At 34.7% G+C, this 24,649-nt stretch overlaps 1 protein-coding gene across 8 annotated transcripts in view; it reads left to right on the plus strand.

Annotated features, from left to right (window-relative positions):
- Ih (hyperpolarization activated cyclic nucleotide gated potassium channel Ih) overlaps positions 1–24,649 on the plus strand; it is a 738,958-nt gene that overhangs the window by 695,389 nt on the left and 18,920 nt on the right. For 5 of the 8 annotated variants that reach the window (XM_089639037.1, XM_089639041.1, XM_089639039.1 and 2 more), the window contains 2 exons: positions 23,017–23,180; positions 24,345–24,487. In XM_089639037.1, the coding sequence (XP_089495163.1) occupies positions 23,017–23,180; positions 24,345–24,487 (307 nt within the window). The remainder of the gene's footprint in view (positions 1–23,016; positions 23,181–24,344; positions 24,488–24,649) is intronic. The other 3 variants (XM_089639038.1, XM_089639040.1, XM_089639044.1) reach the window with 1 other exon arrangement.

A 24,649-nucleotide genomic window follows, 5' to 3' on the forward strand; every position in this document is an offset into this window, starting at 1 on the left:
TTTTTAAATTTAATAAAAATGTACCTACACGATGATGCCGTAAATTTTTTTTTGACTATCACACGAGGCTAATGCCCGTGTTGTGGTAGTCATACATAAAATACTTCATTATTAAACAGAAAAAAGTAATAATATGAAAATAAGAACATGTAAAATAAAAAAAACATATAAGAATAAATAAAACTAAATTCAAATATAGAAATTTAAAGTAAGGTGAGAAATAAAGAAAAATAATATTTTGATTGAGATAGAACTGAAAGTTGAAATACGAATTATAGGTATTCTACTATAAGAGTATATGTTTAAAATTCGTGCCATTAAGAAATTGGAAAAAAAGTGTGTAAGTTAGTAATTATTTTTATTTTTTGAAATATATTATTTTTTTGTATAGTTTTATTATGAGTTTAAGAAGTTTTTATAGAAAGCTCGCCCCCTTTCAAATAACCAATGTTTTACTCGGGCAGTAAAAAGGGAGTTAGAATTTTGGGGATCATGGTGGCAGGCACGGAATAAAAGGCGTGTCGTTAAGGTCACAGTGTTTATTAAATCAGTTGCCGTGATGAAGAGTTGACGTAGGACAGAAGAATTCACCGGATGCTGGCTGTATTGGCAGGTCAAGCGCGGGTCAGTAAGTCGACGCCGGGCGCTGATGATCGGGACTCGTTGACTGTCAGGCACTGGCGATCTGGGGAATCAATACTCCAGTGCTGACGGGAAGACCACAGGTGCGGCGGACCTTGTAGGCAGTTGAGCGGGAGCGGCGTAGACCAGTGAGGATGCTGCGTGTCCTCGTGGTGGTCATGATGAGTGGATGAAGCGCTGGTCAGAGATGCTGGAACCAGGGCGCTGTAATCCGTAGCGCTGGCCAGGGACGGCGATCTGGGCCAAAACGCTATGATGATATCCCGATAGAGTCCATGATTGTACGGGCGAAGCCGGGAATATTGTCCTTCGCGCTAGTAAGAGGAGCGCGGGTTATCACTCGTTGATCCTTGTTAAATGACGGCGGACTGATGACTGACTGACTGACTGGCTGCGTCGGGCTTATTTATACTGTTCGGCCGGTGACAACAGTAGGTAGATGAATGGCAACTAAATCGAAGCCACTCGCTCGGTCTGGGCTTTTCGCGAAGTTTCGGCGGCGCGGCAATTATGCCTAGGCGGTAGACTTGAACCTTCTGGCGAGTTCTCGTAATATTCCAGACTGACTTGCGATATTATTGTCGCCGATAGACAAGTAGGTGCTTGTAACAAGTAGGTTGCTTTGTTTTGATTTCGATCCCGGCTGCGTAGCTCGGGAGTAGGTACTAAGTAGGTCGAGCGGATTATTATTAATTATTCAAACTGGATTCTTCTCGACGTTACAGAATTATTGGACTTTATGTCGGTACTCAATTCATTATATGTTTTAGGCGCGATGAACCAGAATTGACGTTGAGCGAATGAGGTTTTTGTTTTAGGAACCAAGTAACTCAGGTTTGATGAAAAACGGATTTGGACTTGATGGTGTGGAACAACTAGTAGGTTATTTTTTTCCGTATATAACATAAGCGTGTCTTAGTAAATAACAGTCGAATATCTAAATAATTAGTAATAATATCTAAATAAATAGTGAATCAATACATATTATTAACCCGCCGCACATGAGAGGAATACTTTCTCTAGTCTTTAGAAATGCTATGCGGAGGGTCTTTTTGAGATAAGGAGGGAGTTTACCCGGGTTTCGTACAAATATTGGACGGTCAAAAACAATTTTTAAAAAACTGAAAGGTAGTAAAGCATCTTACACCCCAAAAAACTCTACTTCAAAGTTTAAAAATATGTTTCTGTCTTCACTTCGGCAAGGTTGCTTAAACAGTTTTAATTACTGATCGGGTTGTTTGCATTGGCTAGGGTAAAATGGGTTAACTTCCACCCTACTGAATTTATTGCCTTACCTACCTTACTTACCTACACCACCCGCCACCTGCCAAGTTCTTTGTGCCCCCAGGTGGATAGATTCACGCCGCGGATAATTTGAAAATATTACCCCACACTATGTGAATAATGCAATAGCTCTTTGCATTTCCAGACAATCGATATCACTAACTAACCATTACACCGTTTCCCGGTAGTGGTAGGCACAGAGGATAGACTGTCACATAACTCTGCGTTGGCGAGGGTGGGGGGGAACATAGGATTAGGATAAAGGGACGAAGTGCGGGAGTAGATGGGAGTAGAGAGGAGGGAAGGTAGGTTGAGTGATATAGAAGTGCGGTTGTGTAAAGAATTTTGGTTTTATGTCCTATACATGTAGTCGAGTTAAAAATGTCAATATGGTAACAATTTAAGTTAGATGAATTGGTGGATATGTAGATAGATAAATAGTATTTAGACAGTTAGTTTTGCAAAGAGTGAGATGAAAAGTAAGCGACTGTCTGCTTTTGTGGTTTGGAATGTGGAATGATGGGCGTTCACGGAGAAAAATTATTAACTCCTAATTTAGTAAAAATCTATTCAAATTATTGGTTATCCAGTTATAACAGGAATTGCAGGCCGTTACCTGATAATTTTACGACATTATTGGACCACATTATTGTACCAAATTATTTTATTAGATTATTTCACCGCATTATTTTACAAAAATATTCTACTAGATTATTGTATCACATTATTGTACAACATTATTGCACCTCATTATTTTACCACATTATTGTACCACATTACTTTCTAAATGATTGTACCACATCATTTTAACATTATTATCAAATCTGCAAATGGTTCTGAGAAGTAACTTAAATATGCAGAAGAGAAACAGTCGCTTTTAAGCCCCGAATTTCGAATTTTTACCGATTTATAACATATTCATATATCTTGAAGTATTTAAGTTCCCAAAAAATATATGTTGTTGCTACTTAGTTATTTTTCGTTAGATTTTAACTTTATTTTAAAGGAATCGTATTTGATTTTTTTTTCACTATTTTCGCTTCCTTACGATATCTCCCTTTCAAACCATTTTCTTCTTCTATTGGAACGCTTCCTACGAAGCCTTAACCGCGAAACGTAATGAAATTCGAAAGGATGATGATATAAAAACATATCTGTAGGAAACTAATGGATAGCGCTTACTTAATCCCGCTGTCTTCGGGGGAATTTTTCAGATTGTGGACGATGTCTAGTAAAGAAACCTTGCGCGAATAAATGTCTCTCAATTTGGGAAGCCATAAGTTGAAGTGGCTTTTTTATATAATGAAGCCGGAACATTAGGGCTGACTTCGCTGAAGAATACCACTAAAGCTCTCCTGGCTAAAATGCTTTGATTCTTAAGTTTTCTTAAAGGAAGACGCTTCGACGCTCGGAACAATGCTTCAAGATAAGCCCTCATCAGAACCGAACTAGTGGTATCCGAGATTGAACTGTATTAACTGGTACCTACTTATTAAAAAAAAAGATTATTTATAAAATTTGTATTATGTTATATTTAAGTGTTTTGTATTTACTTTTTCATTGCTGTTTCATCCGAAACTGCTAACAAATTACAGCTTTGGATGAAATTAAAAATGGACTGTAAATAATTTTAACGAGACGTGATGAATTGGTATTTGCTGGAATTGGGTTATTATATGTGTAGGAATGAACAATGTGTAAAAGGAATGAAAACGGGATGACCAATCACTTACCACTGAATCTCTGCAAAGTAGCACACAACGCAATCACAATATAGTGAGTTCCACCGCGAGAACTCGAGGAAGTTATCGCCACAACAAATCGAATGAGTACTTAAAAAGATATTATGCATTTTCAAGATAATCCACTTCTTTCTTTTAAACTAGATTATGTGCACGAAAAACACCAACAATTTGCTTTTAATATAGTCTCAATCTTTCTTCCGAAAACAAAACAAATGCATTCGAATTTGCCATATTCCAATTTTCAAATACTTTTCAGCAACCTAAATCACCTTTAGTGGTAGGTACGAACTGGAAAAGTTAGTGACATCCTGGAAGGAACCAAGCTTATTCTCATTTCAAAACCAAACAAGTACTTATATTGTATTTTTTACATTTGAAGTAAATACGTAAGGTATAAATATAAAATGGAATAGTTTCTTAGTCCTCCTCACTAAGAGATCCTGGTTGAGGTGAAATATTTCTTTTTTTTCCTCCATTGCTCATCTCATTAGAGAATTCCGGTGTCGAGATGATCAGCTTTACAATTATATTTAATCAAATAACTAAAGTACATAATACATAATAATAATAATAATAATAATTGGATAATTTGTAGAGCGCCGTTTTTGTGAAAAATCACCTCAAGGGCGCTGTACAATTTATTTCCTAGGATCTACATTTGTTATTTAGAAAAGATACCAAAACATACTTACCTGGCAAGTCACTTCCGACAAACACACTTATATTAAAAAGTTTATGCTTATAAAAGATAAAACTGCACGCAGAGGACACTATATCAAAAAACACTGGTCATCGCATGACCTTAAGTCTGCTATAGTTTTTATTATAATTTAACTGTATTTTAACTGTCTTAAAAAGCCTACAAATTGTTAGTTGTTATCATTTTTATTTATTTATTTTTAATTATTATTTTTATTTATTTTTAGTCTTTTTTTACATTTTGTTAATTTAAATTGCCGTCGACTGTGAAAGTGGAGGTTTCTGAAATTATGGATACGACTGTCTGAAAAGGTACGTTTTAAGTTTAGACCTAAATTCTGTCGAGTCTGCGATCATTCTCAAATCATGCGGCAGTCCACTCCAGGCTTTAGGTCCTGACACGGCGAAAGCACGCTCACCGAACTTAGTATCTGGTGTGCGCTTTGGTTCCTTCAACCTTCCGATAGCTGATGACGTTGCTGACCTAAGGGTTGACTGTCATAGTGTATCGAATATGTGGTTTCAAGTGATTTATGACAGAAGCTACGATATGGGTAATCCAAAATCACCACTCTCAGCTAGTATAGAATTTTTTACCATTTTCTTGAATAGATTTAACGAACCTAGATTTATATTTTCACAGAGCATATTATAAAGCAACGGAGCTTTATAAGAAAAACTCTCTTTGTCCAAAGGATGTTCTAGAATTCACCGGCTGATACATTAAAGAAGAACCCAATCTAGTGTTGCGCACTTATGTTGTGATATTTTTGTGTAGAGGGTTTTCGATAAGAGGCGACTTCAATGGTTCAACTTCAAAGTTTTGGTGGTGCATTTTCAGTAACTTCTATGACGATATCATATATATGTACATAATTTGCCCCATATATATTTTTTGTATATGTTTGCCCTGATGAAGCAACGGTTTTTCCGAAACCGGTCGACGTTTAAAAAATAAATAAATATAAAATAGTGGTATAAAAAAGGTTTCATTTATTTATAATAAATAACCCAAAGTTATAGCTAAAATGTCTCTTTGTACAACTATTTCTTGAATATTCTCGTAATCCTTTTATGTAATTTCCCTTTGAGTTTATCAACTTAACAAGACGTTGCCTTCAGGGATAACAAAATTTCCACCGATAGATCATGGAACTAACACTGTGGGTTGAGCAGTGACTGTCACAACTTGCACGTTACATTAGTTATACTTGGATGCTGCCCAAGTCATAACATCCTCTTGCTTTTCTATTTAATATAGGTCTTATATTCAACACACAATGTATAGCGTAGCTAGCATTACTAGTAGTTTTATTCTCTCTATTTATTTACTAGCTGTACCCCGCTGTACCGACGTGCAACCGGCTTTGCTTGAAGAACTTTGAATGATTTGTGGTAAAGTTTTGAGGTTATGATTATCTCATATGCAGGGCCGGCCCTGTGCCTGACGGAGGACGATGTGTTAGGTAAGGTTAGGTTCTGTTAGGTATTATCAGCGCCTTGGCGCCTTATCAGTTCGGCGCCCGGAGCGAACTGCTCCAATTGTTTCCACGTTAAGGCCGGCCCTGCTCATAAAGTTTAGCCAGCGTCAGCAATGTAATCTAATAGTAACAATTCTATCAAAATCCGTTGCGTACTTTAGAATAACTTCGCACACAAACAAACAGACGCGGATCGCGACTTTGTGTTATACTATTTAGAAATTAATGTTATTTGTACATTAAAGTTATAATATAATTTATTATAACTTTAATACTCTAATATTTTCTCCCGTTTAATGGGTTCTTACAATCCTTTGTAGAGTAAACTGTTTTGTCTCATAACTGCCATCTGACAGCTCTAGGCATTTTGTCAAAATTATACATTTATTTTTCTCTGGTTTATCAAATAAGTACAAATGTATTTGAGTTTTTTTCTTTTTCTAATTCGTGCAAAATTTTATGTAAATCATCGTCAATTTATTAGCTAATCTGAAATAATATTTTCCATTTTGGGAGGCGGGTATGAGTAGCGCCGCCCCGCTAACCATTAATTAGATGTCCAACACCTCGGCCAAAGGTCACCGCAAATGGTTCTGTACGTTTGTTGACTTAGCAGGGATTCATCCATATATTGCGTTGCGGCTCGGTTAAGTAGAGGCCGATTAAGGGAGCCATTTCACCTCTTTAGCCGGACTCCGCGACTCATCGTCTTGCACCGCAGTGGGAGGGATGGATTCATATGTCTGTCATCCCTTGACGCACTGACCCTCAGTGATATCTGTATGAATGTGTGTAAGTGCAAGCGAGATAGCAACTTGCGAGATGCTGTAAAAGGCGATGCATACTAGGATTGTTCTTCTTTTGTTACAAGCAGCTCCCCAATAAATATCAGTACAAGATAAAGTATCATTATTGTGTACGACCTTCACTCATTTACGATTCAACTGCATCCCTAAAGATGCCATGTGGAGCTGATGTAAAATAATATGTATTTGTAAATATATAAATTAAATTAAATTGTCGTAGTGTTAATGTTGAAAAATGATTGTAATTATTAATATGACGTAGCAAATAGCTTTCGTGGGTGTCGTTCATCCCTTTATACAGACCTTCCCGACTCGGGGGAGGATATCAATCATCCCTCAATCCTCCGAGCAATACACAACCCTCCTGCCCAGGTAGCGAAACCAAAAAATGACCACGACAAATTAATTTTAATATTTTCCAACGTCCAACGCTTTCTGTATTGTTTATTTTACATCACTCTCCCAAAGCTATACGTGAATTCCACTGATGAGATCAACCGATAGAAGTATCTTGTGGGCGTGTCTGTGTCCGAAATGAAGTAAATTTCTCTTACTTCCGGTGAAATTAATCATTTTTCTAATAAAGAAATTATTAAACAGTTTATCAATTTCACTGACTTGTCTGGGGCTTAGGAGTCGGAACAGTCTTAAGTAAACATAGCTTTCGTAATTATACACATACTAGCGCAGACCCGTGAAAAATCATAAGGTATTAATAATAATTATAGGATTTGTGAAGATCAAGTAAAAAAAATCACAAAAGTGTTCTAATTTACAATTTTGAAAATGGCAAATAAAATAATTTTTTGCTTAAACATTATATTTGTTTATCATTATTACAGATAGGTAATTTATCGATTGTATGAATTCTTGAAATCATCAGTTCCAATTTTGAAAATGACACTTAAAATTCAAAACATAACCAAATTCATTGAACTTGAGCACCGCCATCTTAATTAATGCAAGCCATGCTGAAACAAGATGGTGGTGACTAGAGTTACAATAACTCATAGACAAACCCAAATCCTAAATTAGTGTGCTTGATTTTCTGAATAATCATTTAAAAAATGCTTTTCGCAAATCGAAACAACCTGTATTATTAACAACATAAAATATGTAAAGGTACAATACATCTATGAACATGTAAACCAATAAAAAAAACACTGAAAATGCTACTATTGTTCCGTAGGAAAAATGGTGTTTTATTCATCTGTAAAGCTTGATAATTTATGCTGATTTTGAATAAAATGATTACAAGAAGTGTTCCTTCTGGTTTCCCTTCTTGTCTCAAAACCTAACCTTACAAAATAAACCTCTTCCTATAGTTCAACGATTTATCCAACCGCATCATTTGGCGAGCGCTGACCCGGATTATTCCAATTCTTGAAAAAAGGATTCACCCGAAAGTAATTGGAAAAAGCTGTATTTTTTCAGTTTTCCAACAAAAAATTTAAAAATGCCTCCGTTTCGGCCCCACTGAAAAGCATAATAATGTCTCACAAGTCAATAATATTATTCAAATTTTCGTACAGTTTCAACCAAAATTTTGATTAAAACGTTTTTATTTCAAGTACAGCTACAATGTAATCTTTATATAGACTTTAACCGTCCACCTTGTCTGTAATCGGAAAAACACAATCAGCCTTACTAATAAGAAAACACTTCGCAACCGTTAAAAGGTGTTTTTCTTACACATTGTACAAAGACTGTAAAATTTCTAATTCGAATTATTACTAATAAACCGTTTCATTAACTGGCTGCGAAAGAACTGGCAACATTCAAACACATATGCATACGCCAAGAGTATCAGTTTTCCATGAAATATTTTATATCAGTTTCTATATTAGTAAGGTTTCACATACACGGTAGTTTATCAATTGAATTAAAACATTTACCACGTTTGTTAGTAAGGCTGATATTTTTTTACGAAACTCCACTTATGTGTTAATAAGTGAAATCATTTTAAAATAAGAATCAAGAACGGTTCGGCCGCACAGATCTATTCACTTGGTTGACCTTTCGCTTGTTAAAAATAAAACTTAAAAGTCTTAACAAAGAACTGCTCAATAGTGACAAAACTCACCTAAACGCTTTGTTTATTTGGAAGTAAAAAATAAACTCATTTAAATGAAATAATCAAACCTAAAATTTCGGTTTTCTGTGCAGTGCGTTAGTTTGTTCTGCATCGAATTTTCCTGTGTGAAATCGTGTTCAATTAACTCGGATATGTTTTTAACCATGTGTCATTTTCAACATTGGACCATTTAGTATTGAATGTTGCTTAAAATACTCAAAGTACTACACCACCTTCCTCTTACTCATCTCTTTTCCCTCCCCACTACCTTCAGCCTCTCAACATTTGTTTTGTAATATGAAAACGCACAAGATTCCCAACTGCTTTCAACCGTCTGAAGCCAGTGAGACTATGGCATCCACAATTGGGTTATGTTGTGAGGATGAAGGTAGTAGGAAGGCGAAGGAGATGGGGGAGAGGATGGTGGGGAAGTACCTGGCCATTCAGATCTGGCCATCAAACTTGGTCAAAGCCATTTCAAACAACGTTTCAATTCTGAATGGTGGTCTTACCCCAGATCGATATTGTAAGTATTTTCCACTGTGGAACGTGCCGCCAATATTTATTTATTTATGTCTATTCTTGAATACACATTTTACAAATGATTGCAGTGGTTTATATTGTAGTACAGAAAAAAGGTATAAAAAATAAAATAATAAAGAATAAAAGTAATAAAGAACATAGGTTGATATAGGTAAAACTGTGTGTGGGTAATATTGTATGTTACGTTAACACCTGTTGTAGTAGAAAGTTTTTTTTTCACAGACCTATATTGAAACATGAAAACACACATTTATATGTGAGTGTATGTATTTTTGGATAATTCTTGAAGAACGTGAATAATATTTAATTTTACTTATTATATTTTGGTTATGTTTGGTTTGGAATTATAATCTTATGAATAAAGTGAATATCTTGATTTTTTATCCAGGCTACGATATGTTTTTTGAGAAAGTTTGTAGATGTGTTTGTAGTCATTAATTGTTTCAAAGTAATGGGCGTACTGTTAAAAAGTTTTTTTTTTTAATTTTCTTTATTCATAAAAATATATTAGGATACAGGTTTTTTACATGCTTTTCGACTACCACACTAGACACATGTCCGTAGTTTGGTTGCGTAGTATTGAAAGTGTCTTTGTCCGTGTGTGGTAAGTATAAATATACTACATATTATTTAAAATGAGTAACACAAATTAGTAAAGCAACATTTTTTTCCGCACTTTGGGATTTGAACCCGCGACCAACCAGCTTTGGAATACCCCATTCAGGGATGCCGTAGTCTCACTGGCTCCAGACGGTTGGGTGCAGTTATGAATATTGTGCGGTACTCGCATAAAAAAAATAATAAAAAGCTAAAAATGGTAAAGCAATGAATTTTACAAAATTTACATGAACCTACAACTACTAATATACGGAATATAATCAAGGATCTATACAAATTACGTGACTACAAAGAAATGAAACAAATTGTACGTTTTCCAATTGACCGTGTGCATGTTTGCGGCTAGCGGTGTATTGAGTGTCCTTGTGTTCCACCAGAAGCAGGTGGTGGTGGGGTTAAAACCACCCCACAGCCATAGACATATATAGCCATCCTGCCGATGGGTACGCGGTTTGAAATCTGTCCCCAGGCACCCTCGCCAGGCTCTGGAACCTGTTTTACCGTCACGGTTCCGCGTTCCACTTTCCGCTATAGAAATGTTATGCATGGAAACTTTTTAATATTACGTTATCCAATTAATAATTATCACAAGTATTTTTTTAACTGTACAATACCGACTGTTTTTTATATGTTTTACGTTTTAAAAAACACTTAAAAACTATCACCGTATTCTGAAATTTAATTTTACATTTTTTACTTCAAATAATGTCAGGAATCACTGGTAAGTCAGGTACTCCCTCGACATCCTGTATATAGGTAATGTAAGGAATTATATAATTTTTCCAAATAAACATCACTGTCTAAATGACAATTTTGTTCAAACTTTCGTCATGGAGGTAGGAATCATAATATTAAAAAATTGCGAAAAAGATGGTCCAAAACATGATCTCACATTTTCAAAGAAACTTGTCAGGGCTCTTGGCTCACTTAGTTAATTACTTGGCAGGACTCTTGGCTCGCTCAGTTAAACTTGTCAGGACTCTTGGCTCGCTCAGTTAATTACTTGGCAGGACTCTTGGCTCGCTCAGTTAAACTTGTCAGGACTCTTGGCTCGCTCAGTTAATTACTTGGCATGACTCTTGGCTCGCTCAGTTAAACTTGTCAGGACTCTTGGCTCGCTCAGTTAATTACTTGGCATGACTCTTGGCTCGCTCAGTTAAACTTGTCAGGACTCTTGGCTCGCTCAGTTAATTACTTGGCAGGACTCTTGGCTCGCTCAGTTAAACTTATCAGGACTCTTGGCTCGCTCGGTTTATTACTTGGCTAAATTATATTAAAAAAATGTAAAAAATCACCAAAAGTACGTGTTTTCAAGGGCGAAATTTTATCTTTAATAATATTTGGCGAGTTTATATAGCGCCGTTTTCGTGAAAAATCACCTCAAGGGACCACATTTGTGGGTTAATATGATTTTTTCGGCGTTTATTTTTTGTTGTAGCTGTTTTTTACAGGATGTCAAGAGCAATTAGCTTAGGCCCGTCGTTTCCATTAATATGAATGAATTTTTTGTGAATTTCAATTGCCTCCGTAGTTAGACGTGCTCGATGCGTTTTGGGTCTTCTCATGACTTCAGGAACAAATCCAAAGCAATGGTCGGTATCATTTAAATGCTCAGAAATTACCGATTTGTCTAGATGGCCGAGTTTGCACACTTAAAAGTGCTATGTGTTTATTTTGGAGAATGGTGAAACAACTCTGACCTAAATACAATAATTATAGTAAAATTATTAATATTTTTCCATAATATATTTGTTCTGCATAAATCACGATGATATTGATACATGAAATAATAAACAACCTATTACCAATATACTTTTCAAAGAAAATTACACACGACAAGGACATTCACATAATACAAGAACGTGCAATAAAATTAAGTTACCAAAAAGGACAAATCCTGTACACAAAATAGTTTACTATACAAAGAAAAACAATATTATAATGCGTTGCCGGACACTATAAAGTATGCACCAATGGATAGATTCAAGCTGAATTTTAGTAGCCGTATTAATCAAAAGAAAATGCATCTATATTCTATATAAATAAAAATGTAAATGTTCGTTTGCTCAAAATCTTAAATCTCCGAAAGTTCTTCGCCGATTGTTTTGAAATTTTGACACAACGTTGCATAATAATACGTGTGTTTTTACAACTATACTTTATTATATAGATATCACCTGTGACAGGTAAAAACAGGTTGTTTCTCTATCTGCACAGACAGGTCGAGCCACAATAACGCGGTGGGATACATGATGAATCCATTTAATTAATAATGTCAAAATGACCAAAATAAAATAAATAAATAAATACATTTTATTTCCCGGTATCTACACCCAAACTTCCGCTGTTAGATGTTGGTCTAACTCATTTAATAAGTATGTACTTACTTCTATTTCTGGCTACGAACTACGAACACCCCAAGCTTAAAGCTTGAGTCTGAGCGACTGGGCGAGCTGAGCTTTGTGTTAATATTCATTTTCCATGCATTTAGATGGAACCTTTCTTCCCAAACTGATTCCGCGGCGTTGTTTTATCTCTGAGAAAAACCCAATCCTTTAAATAAAAACTTTTGTTATTCAGCGTCCAAATTATGTCTTTATGATGTGTGTGTTTTTTTGTTTCACTTTGCAAGAAAAGGCGGTGAATGATCTTATGTATAAATTGAATTGTAGATGCTTTGGGCATATAGAGTGAATGAACGAAGAAAGGAGTGAAATGAGAATGTATGACGCAAATGTGAATGGTAAAAGAGGTCAGGAACGCCCGAGGAAGATAATGACACGATCAAGTGAATCAGATGCTGGTGTCTGGTCATGTCAAGAGTCAGATTAATTGAAAAGTATGTATACATGTGAATGAGGATAGGATTATGTGCCAAGACAAAGTTGTTTGGCGGTCCATCCTCTCTGCCTACCCCTGCGAGGAGACGACGTGATGGTTAGTTAATTTAAATAGTTAGAAAATTAAGGCGATGCACCACGTCGTGTAACATTTGGAATCGGCCCGCTAACAATGATCCTCCTTATGTAGATGGTAATAAGGTTTAAATTGCCGCTTAACGCCAGCTGCCTGTTTTGATATAGAAACAAGAAAATTCCATCGCTAAAAAGGGCTTTAATATTTGAATGTTTTACGAATATTTTCTAAAGAACTTAATTTCCCACATTATACAATAGAACCATCAATGAACGGGGTTTTTTAAGTACGAGATTTTGAAATTTTTAAGCTATTTTGATGTACCAAATGTACAACAAACATATGCTAAAAATATACTATTGAAACTATTCAAAAATACTGAATCCTCTACAATACCGCGTATTCATCACACCAGGTCAAATTACAATGACATAAAAAATATTCCAGGTCATAAAACCACATTCAGACAAAGAAATTATATTTATTTTGCGTCGAAACTCCACAACATCCTTCTCCCTGATACAAAGCGAATAGAAAATTTAAATGATTACAAATCAAGAATAAAAATCTGGCTAAAAGAGATTAATGAAAACACTAAAAACGACATAGAAAACTAATAAAACAGAAATGAATAACTTTAGTCAGTCTCAGCACAGGTCACCCTAGTGAGGAAGACTAAGAAATAAAACTTACTATACATCACATAGACATATATTTAATATCATATTTTGTATGTACAATGTTTAAATAGTCCCTAAAATAAAAAAATTTAAATAAATATATTTCAAAGCCATGAAATTTTCATAACATAAAGCTTTTGAAAAACGATTTTGCATTAATTACTTCGTACACTATTTAAATACAGGGTTTTCCAATAAGAGGTGTGATTTTGATATTCAATCGTAAAAGATCAATGGTTTCGTTGCTTGTGTGGCACGTAGCGCCGTCTTGTTGAAAGTAAACGTCGTCCAGATGAATACCATCCAATTCCAGACATAAAAAATCATTAATCATCTCTCGATTGCGATCCATTCACCGTAAATGTTGCTCCAGCCTCATTTTCGAAAAAGTAAGGTCCAATGACTCCGCCGGACCATAAACCGCACCAAACAGTCACACTTTGAGAAAAGAGAGGCTTTTCAACAATAACTCTTGGGTGTTCCGATCTCCAGATGCGACAATTTTGCTTGTTGACGAAGCCACCGAGATGGAAATGGGCCTCATCACTCAAAATGATTTGTATTTGATTGACACAAGTGAATTTTAATAATTTCAATGCGTTGTTGAAGCGTGTATCGTTCCATTTTTATTAATGGCGTAGTTTCTACTTATCAAATGTCAAAAAATGACAGCTTCAAAATTAAAATCTACCGAAATAACGGGCTATTCAAAATAACACCTCTTATTGGAAAACCCTATTGAAGTATAGTAGAAATCATGATAGGTCTGTCATAAGTGTCGTATCAGCTTAATTTCTGATTGGAAACATTCGACATTGGTATTTCTGTTGTGTTTATGCAAGACATGTTAGATGGAGTAAGAATATGGAAGAATTTAGCATGGTTAAATTATATTTGTGTATGACTTTGCTGGGGTCTAACATACGTGATAGCAGACCTTTCGAAAACTTCGAATTTGTTTTAATGCTATTGGGCTACAATTTTAGATCCTTTGTGATAATACAAAAGATTGCCATGTCGACCAAAATTCTATAGGTACTGTATTATTATATTTTTCCCAGCATTTGAGTGTGTTCCATTTGTGTAGGTAGATACAAAACAAAAGAAACAAGTTGGTTTTGACAGGTGGAGGGAAAACAGAACTTGGTCGGGAGAAATGCTGGTAAAGGGTTGCGTTAGAAAAAAGTTTTTGATCAATTAGAGGTCGGAATAATGTGCCCGATCTATCTTTCTTCTATCTAACTGTATAAATAAAAAATGTAAATGTTTGTTCTAAATCTTTAATCCCCGAAAAATCTTCACCGATTCCTTTAAAATTTTGGCAAAACGTTGCATTTAAATACGCGTGTGTTTTTTATATACCTGTATTACATTGATGTCACCTGTAACAGGTAAAAACTATTTTTTTAATACAGCGCCATCTGTTGGACGTAAAAGCAACACTCGCTATATTTTTTCGATCTGCACAGACCGACTGAGCCACAACAACGCTGGATATAGCTATTAATCTCTATAAACAGATTATTTTGAGAATTTTTCACAGAAAACCATATTTATTAATAATTCCTTTCTTTATGTTATTCATTTTGGTTTTACCAAATGACCCTAAGAAGGTTAGTACCTTAACGCTAAGAAATTTATTATGTACAAACATATATCTTACAACTTACGACCTGCAGGAGTAACTATGGGAAGGAGAAATCCTTATAAAAGTATACATTCATGGTAGACAACTGTTATTACTGAAACTACTATTTGTACTTCCTGAAGTTTTAAAATTAATTTTACAAAATTATTTTTCTTTTCGGCAGCTAAGTATATGAAGCAAAAACGTCTTTATTTAAAAGTTGCATAGCTCATAATGGAAAAAAATTCCAACCTGAGAACAGTAGCGTTGGACAATGAATTACAAACAGAAAAGGCATTATTCTATCTCTTCTGGGTTTAGGCTTCTTCGAAAAAATATTCTCCGTTATTGTTTTGAGTGGGTTTTAAAAATCAGACCGATGTGGCGTTTTGTAGAGTCATTTACGGAGAATTCCAGATACAATAACCCACTGAACAGACAGTCCCTAGAGATGTACCTATACTCCACTATGTCCCGGAATATCAGTTGATCTTAAGCTCGGCTTGGTTGGTACTTATGTCACTAATTTACATCAGACCTTCCGACTACTAATATGTCGAATATCCAGTGTAAAACTGTCCTAAAAGACAAACAGTATATTGTAGAGAATACATATACCTTAGAGAATTTCTTCCGGGAGGTTTATATGTATAATACGTGTAAATTATATTTATAGAAACTAGAGAAAAGTTGATATTTTAATCCAGTCGTAAAAAATATATTTTCGGGCGTTTAAATTGCTAACGCTGGCTAAACCTTATAAGATAAATCAAAATATTGTACCAGGGAGTTGTTTATCTTGAACAGGCCTACAGAAAAGTCTGGGATAGTATATGTCTGTGCTTTGTTCCTAGCATAGTTTTACACTTACAATCGGTTTGTCGTTTAGGAATAATTTACGTTGTCAATTTAACCCGATATATCTGATAGTATTATTGTCCTAACGTCTGGACGATGTAGGCCCTCTGATTGGTCAAAAAAATTGTCTGTTTCGGGTAAATTCCGCTAACTTGAAAATTTATACACGATTTCATACTAAAATAGGACCGCCTCATAATAATACGAGATTTCTTCAAAAGCATCGTTTCTGCTCATATAATTTTTGCATAATATCGAATATATAATATATAATATTTGAGTAAATGTTGATATGATCCAATCAAACCCGAATATAAAAAATGTCTTTTAGAACAGTTTTACACTTGACAGACTAATATGATTTAAGATTTTCACGGCCAAAAGTATTTTTGTTATTTGTTTTTGGGGTGTTATGCCGTTATGGGGTGTTATAAATAACACATCTGCCCTGATGATGGACACTGCAATGCTGTCCGAAACGTTGGCTAAAGAAGGAGTTAGCGCAACACGGCATGACACCCCAAAAACAAATAACAAAAAAACACCTGACAGACTATTTAAAAAGTTTGACCATTTTTGCCAAAAGTACATTACAGTAACCGACCACAATACATTTCGGTTGATCTGTTCTTTGTAATAACACAACCTACTCTTTCACTTATTGGTATTTTGAGAGAATTTGTAATTAAAAAATTTGTGAAATTCTCGTAGGTGTGAAGTTACACGGAAATATAATTGTTTTTTCTCTTCGGCATTCGCATATCAACTTTATGCGTGGAGCAATGATTTACAAATTAAATCGGTTTGAATTTTTTTTATTATTTACAACAATTAATTAACAACATGTGTATAAGGTGGCGGAAAAGTTCTCACTCAAATTCCTAGGGCAATAATTTCATTTCTAAATAAATAAAATCAACCCGTAAAAACCCTAGCTTTGTGTTTTACTTTAATACCTATTTTAAAATATCAATTAAAACTTTTTTAAATTGGTTCGGCTGGGAATTGAATCTTCCTTTCCAGGGAGTTTATCTGCCGAGTTTCAGCTCGATCCGATATCGGGAAGTGGGTTAATTTCCGCTTCAAAGATTTTCATACATTCACTATCGAAAAAAAAGTAAAATTCAAGTATTATTATAACACAATTATTTTGCGTTCTTGAGAAATATTTATAGCGTCGTAGCGAGTACCTATCTACGTAAACGTGTATTCTTTTTCTATTTAATATATTTATATTTTTATATATTTTATTTATATATTTAATATATATTTTTTATATTTTCTATTAAGTACCTAGGCATAACAATAGACCAGCGTTTGAAATGGTCCCCACATATAAATATTCTGAACAACAGAATAAGGAAACTAACATATATATTTAGATGTTTAAGAGATATTTTAAACGAAAAATTACTTAGAACCACATACTTCGCTTTCTGTCAATCAATTATACAATACGGCATTATAGGCTGGGGCGGTACATATAAAAATCAAACTCAAACAATTTACATATCACAAAAACTAATAATAAAAACCATATTAAAAAAACCCTATTCATATTCCTCCGAACTTTTATTCAAACAATTTAAGGTCCGAAAATTAAGTGCATTATACTTCGACCATGCAACATTACAAATTTATAAAAACTATATTCAAAATAAAATTGCACCCTTTAAAAATAACAGAAATCTTAGACAAACGTCAATACTTCCTACTCCTAAATGTAAAAAAACAATAGGACAGTTCAACCATGAATATCTCGGAGTTAAATTTTTTAACTCATTACCAGAAAAAATTAGAAACATGAATGCAAATATAAACGAATTCAAAAGCCACCTTAAAAAGTATTCCGAACAGTTGAACTGAATCGTACCAAATATAAACAAATATAACAACACCTCCATACACACAAGCCCTGCTTATTTATGGGGGTACATCGAATACTTATATTATGTAATTAATAACCTACTATATTGTGTAATTATATTATGTAATTGTTATATTATGTAATTCGTGTATCTTTTTTTTACTAATAAAAAAAAAATAAAAAATAAAAAATTTACTTCACAAATATCAGTCTTGATGACATAAGACGCCATTTGAAAAATGATAGTATCTTCCAAGAGAGTGATGTGGATGATGGATTCACTATTGGCAACTAAGAATCTGGAATAATCGTGAATCTCGTGTGGTACCCACATACAAATGTCGTTTTTTTGTTTGTTTATTATTTCAGAATGTGGGGAGGTTAGTGCAATCCCACACGTCCCATATAGATATACATTTTTTTTTGTATAATAGATATAATGAATAAGGACAACTATGCAGGGTGTGGTCTTGAGTGCGCTTGGGCCCAGCGCTCACTCAGGATTGGCGCTTGGTGCTGGTAGGCTGCGGTCACCAACGTGTTGGCGGAGGCCATTAGCCGCATCCTGGCTCCAGTGACCCGGTGTCTCACCAGGCCGGCAAATCCATTCAGTCCTAGTTCCGTGAACATTGTCGATGCGCTGCTGTATCTTCGGTATCCAAATATGATTCTACAGGCGTCATTATATTGAATTCGGAGTCGTTCCATCGAGCAAGTTCGGTAGTGACACCATGTTTCACACGTATACACAGGCCAGTACAGAATGCGTTGAACAGTATTGCTGTATTTGCAAAATCTGCGGCAATCATATTAGACACAATGCTTAGGCTTCTCCTTTGTCGTTCGATATCGCCATCGTCCGATAGGTCTTGATTAATAATGTGCCCCAAGTATTTCACGTTCGAACATGTATTTATTTTTGCCTCGTTAAGGTATACGGGGAGCATTTTACTTGTATCTTGACTTTTTCCGTGGTGGAACGCAATCAATTCCGTCTTCTTCGGGTTGTACATCATATTATGCTGTTTTCCATATTCCTACTTCACAAGTGTTTAGCAGTAATCTTAATCCCTTGATCGACGGAGCTAGGAGGATCATGTCGTCCGCGTAGTTTATATGATTCATACATATACTGTTAACACGACATGACAGCCCGCTCTGATGTCCAGGCGACTTGACAACTCGTCCATGTATACATTAAATAGAATAGCTTATATACGTTGTTTATTATTTAGCTTCCTTTTCTAAAAATGCATGTTTTTATCTCGTTGTTATCAATGCTGAATAAGACCACTGCACGTGCACACATTCCCTCAGAATGGAGTATCACAAGTTAGTTCCAATTAATGAGTTAAATTGAATTTAGGATTCCCTACAATATACACGCTTGGAGTTTTTTATCGTGATGATTGTGATGAAACTCGAGGCAGCTGATCTGTTGATTGACACCGCTTGACTCCGGCAATAACGATAATTAATCCGCTGCACAACTGTTGTGCTACTTCTGTGCTCTGACTTATCCTTACATTATGTTATGTGAATACTGAGTACGAGTACTCCATTATTCTAACTATCAAGGAATTCAAATCAAAATGTACTTGGTTTTTACAGATTACTTACATGAGAACAATCCAATTATTAAAAAAAAAAACTTAGTTAATACACATACCTATAGTTACAAGAATTTACTCAAACATACCTACGATAAATTAATTCCAAAGCAAAACCAAATATTAAATTGTAAAATTGTGTAAAAACTCACTCAATTGACAAATAATACCAAGAAAGGCAAGAGACACAAATAGTAACACAAGATATACAAATAAAGACACAGGTAATGCATTATATGAATAGTGCAACGTATTTTTTAGAAAAAGCAGTTTTTTTTTTAATCCAAATAAATTATCGACAAAAATGTCTACTTCATCACACTCTATCTTATCATTTGGTCGACACTCATTTGTGTTAGAGGTTTAAAATAGGCGATATTATTTGTAAATGTATTCAGGTGAAAGATGCTATGGCGGCTTAAACAATGGAAATTATAAATATTTATTTCAATATTGCTAACAGATAATCAAGATGGCCGTGATTTTTGTGTGTAGACAATTACATAGATCAGTCGATAGCCTTCTAATTTTAGTGAATTAATCTTGAAGTATTCAAGACGTACGTAAGATGGCCATCTAGACCACATTTGAAATAATTTGAAAGATAACGGTCATTTTTTTTAACCGTTTCTAGGATGTTTTCATATTTGCAGTAAAGTAGATTCCTATTGATACTGGTGAAGAAATTGTTGAAGAACAATCCTTGACTCTGAAAAATGTGATTATTGCATTATAAGCAACAAATCTGAATGCTCCGGCTCTGTTCTGACGTCATGGATAACCGCCCGGGTTGTCTGCGAGGAAAAGATTGATAACTATGTGACTTCATGTAATTGGAGCGTTGTTAGCAGTTTTAAAAATGACATCTGTAGAATTGAAGTTTCATCATAAATTTATGGTAAAATTCGTACACTTAATAAAATAAACACATGAGCGACAAGTTTAAACGCTTCGGCACTGACGTCATAGATAACCGTCCGGTATGCAATCGGGGACGAGATTTACGGCTTTATGACGTCATTTGGTGAAAAATCTTTAAGTATCATTTAACGCTTCAAATAGGAGCGTTTTTACATTTAATAATTTAACTAAACATGGAATTATGCATTCTTTTAAAATACTCCCATTTAAGTAAGTCAGTGATTATTGTAAAAAAAAATAAGCAGCAATTTCTCTATCTTTTCCACAGGCAACTGAATCACTTCTAGTAATATGTATTTGTATGAAAACTAAGAGGATATTAGTCTTATTTAATTCATTATTCCAACTTCTTCTGGCGCCGAGTTGGGGATGTGTGCCTCTCAGTTTTTTTTCCAGATTTTTCTTCTGTACTTCTCATTAATTAATTAAAATACCTTAATGTTTATTGTGCGGGCATATCTGGATGGAAATTAAAAATCAGTGGCTCTATTAGAACATCTGTACGAGGGTCAGTCAGAAAGGAGGTGGTTGGGGAAGTCAGTAGCGTATCGTTCTCTTGGGAAGTTACGTGGTAATTAACGGCAGCGTTGCTTCAATCGTTGGTTTATTTTGCTGAAATTTAGGTATATAAAGGAACTTCGTATGTTGAGCGTTTTTTTTTATTTGAGATTCCTTTTAATAAACGTTTTAAGCTTTACGAGAAATAAATCGAAGATTTTGTGTTACAGGTTCTTTGTAAACATGAGGTCTAGCACAGTGAAATCGATAACTTATGTTGATAAGCGTAACTACCACAGACATAGGACTGAGCACGGTCGCGCTGTCGATAGCAAGACCGATATTTTAAAATTTAATTTTAATTTAATAAAGATTAACATTCCCGGGTTACGAATAAACCTGTCAAAATTTTAAAATCTCCTACTAATGATTATAATATAGGAACATAAGTACGTCTTGAAAGGTTTTATTACAAACTGTAAAATTCTGCTCCCACATTATGGGCACTAAACACGTAAAGCTTAAAAAGATATAAACACTGAATGCTCAACAATTTACCCAGAAAAAGATACAATGTAGAAACATTGAAGTCTTACCAACATAATACTTGAAAATTACAGTTTTCCTCTAAGATTTAAAACTCAACGAAACGTATTTTGTGTTTAACAATGTAGATAATAAACGTGCTCTAGTTTTGTAACTTGTATCTCTACACTTGATGCTTTACTGTATGTTGTTTACCTGCCTTAAAAGGTTTTATTGTACATATTTGCTTTTATTCGTAAACTACTGAAAGCCACTTGTAATAAATTGTTAACAAACAATCCAAGTGATACATTAATTTTATGGAATCATTGAAAAGCTTGAGTGGTTTGCATTAATATCAGATATCAAGTTACTGCTTTGAGTAGGTACCACGATACGTTATATGAAAATGTGGTGATTCAAATTATGTAACGACACAAACTGATTACTTCAATATTATTTATTTAAAGGTTTGTACATTTTTTATTTATTTTTTATTTTTTTATTTCCTTTATTTTTTCTTAATTTATACATTTGACATTACAGTTTTATAATAATAAGAAAGGGAACCCACTAAGGCGCAGCCTGTGCGTGGGTAATAAAAGTGTATACATTATATTTTTGTACCTGAAAATAACAGTAAGCATATAAAGAAAAACGGTAGGATTATAATTAAAGTTAGTCTAAAAGATTGTGCAAGAGGTGCATATTAAAAATAAATCAAAGTAAAAATAAAGATTGTAAGATAATATGTATGAAGTAAAAGAACACAAAATAAAATAATAATAACTATACAGAAACAAATAGAAAAAGAGAAAAAAGTAAAAATTAAATGAATAATGCTTCAACATTTGCATTGTACAGCCACAACTTTAATTCTTTTTGGTATTGCGCTAGTTTAGTTGTTACTTGAATTTTTTTGGTAATAGATTAAAAGTGCGAGGTCCAATAAAGCTACTGTGAGTTTGCATTAGTTTGGTATTGGTTTGTGGGGTATAAAATACATGATTTCTTCTAAAGTTGATTTTGGGTTCATATTTTTGAAATTCGTTTTGGTTTTTCTGTATATTCTCTGTAATTTATTGCAGGATCATAAACATTCAAATGAATGGACTAGCCAATCAGGAAAAGGAGAACAAACCAACTTGCCCGGAGTGGCATTTTCGGTGATTTGTCAATAAATGAATCTGACATTACCTATACAGGCAACTGGCATTTTAATATCACCATTCGGTCCTCGAAAATTAAATCTATTTACCAATGACTAATCCTATTTACAATGGCGCGCAAATTGCTGGCTGCGTAAAAAACTTAAATACATATTCAAAATCGGCTAAATAAAGGTTCGGGCTTGTCCCAAAATTTAATATTTCGTTACACGATTTAGTTAGACACTTTTAATAGGTGCCTGTGAAAGCTTCTACTGCTGGTGTTCAACCTTTTCATCTAACCATGACCATCTGACCATTTAACCATCTGTCCCCTTTGACCACCTGACCTTGTGTGTTGTATTCCAGGTTCTACTGAAATGTGTGCATGCTGCTTCTCCTGGTGACCAACCTTACCATCTTACAATGACCACCTGACTATGTGACTATCTAACTTCGTGTGTTTTGTTGCAGATTCTATTGGGACCTGTGCATGCTGTTACTGCTGGTGGCCAACCTGATAATCCTGCCAGTGGCCATCTCATTCTTCAATGACGACCTCAGTACGAGGTGGATCGCCTTCAACTGCCTCTCAGACACCATCTTCCTCATAGATATTGTTGTTAATTTTAGGACAGGTCAGTCAAATCTCCATTATTTAATTAAAATAAGAATCGTAGCCCATCACGGAAAGCTAAAAATTTTGCTTATGAAATTATGGAGGATTTAACTGGCAAATAATATTTAGAGACAGAGAGGTGAATAGATTTGAGAGTTTTTTACAACTCAGAAAAGAGATTTTTGCTTCAAAGTTAAGACAACGACAAGGCATTTGAAATACGCAATTTATTCATGTTAAATGTTAAACGGTAATTATTAAACTACCGCAAAAATAATTACACAAGTAATTATCTTCTTCTCACGTTTTGAAAGCAAATAGAGATAAAAAGTCGGGAGTAGAAAAAAAAGTACGTCGAGTGAACGCAAATATTTCATTGAACATAAAAGTTTCAAAAGTATCATTGAAAATCAGAATTGGTCTATATGGAGAAACTTTATTCTCTTAGAGACTTGTACGTAATGCATTCGGCCAAGTTTCAAGAAGCTAAGTTTTCTCAGAAGTTTTTTGTTTGCTTGAGTCGCGTCTCGTGTCACGTGCCCTCATAAAGATGTTACGACGTGATCTGAAGCCTCTATTCGAGTATTCACCCAACTGTTTCTAGGTGAAGTTTGGCCCGCTGATAGCCAATCTCCGATAGGAGAACTCACCTGAAGACGAAAAAGATGGGTTAACAGCACCTAAATATGTGTTTTTAATGTTTCCTGGGGTGTTTTGACCACAAAGACACAGATTCATGTCCGGTACAATTTACTGCACATTTTTTTGAAAGAAAGACAAATATTTCCGGGTTACGAATAACCTGGCAATATTTTAAAATCTCCTACTACCACCACATTAAGTGAAAAATGTTGCTTCTGTTGTGATGGAGGACTTAGCCAGCCGAGGAATTGAAGGACTACGCCTGGGTGGGACCCAAACACGATGTCAACTCAGCCACCGACCGGTCTTATGATTCATTCGTCACTTCCCTTTGTTTAGCATGGTTGCATTCCTTTTTATCTTTACATTATCTTCATTCAACTTGCTTCGTCTTCTTTTTCCAATAAGCCATTATTGTGTCGTCCAGCAAACAACGTATCTTCTCTTGGACATAGTCTTGCATTATTTGTAATAATTACGATATATTATTTAACAAGCCCCTATCCATCCTTGATGAATATTTTGTTATTTGGTGTTTCAGGAATAATGCAGCAAGACAACGCGGAACAAGTAATCCTGGATCCGAAGCTCATAGCAAAACACTACCTGAAGACTTGGTTCTTCCTGGACCTCATCTCGAGTATCCCTCTTGACTATATATTCTTAATCTTCAATCAGGTAAACGTACGTTTCATTCGTTTGTTTTTGTTTATTTTGCCCGTTTCGTTTATTTCATTTTGGATTTAATTTCAGTGTGTTTCTGTTCCAGTTCATTTATTTTGAGTTTTGTGTTGTCTCCATCGATGGTTGTTGCTTGATTTATGTTTGTGTTCGGTTTATTGACCT

This window comes from Hesperophylax consimilis, chromosome 13 (genome assembly GCF_061612785.1).
Source record: "Hesperophylax consimilis isolate HC1 chromosome 13, BYU_Hcon_1.0, whole genome shotgun sequence".
Lineage (NCBI taxonomy): Eukaryota > Metazoa > Arthropoda > Insecta > Trichoptera > Limnephilidae > Hesperophylax > Hesperophylax consimilis.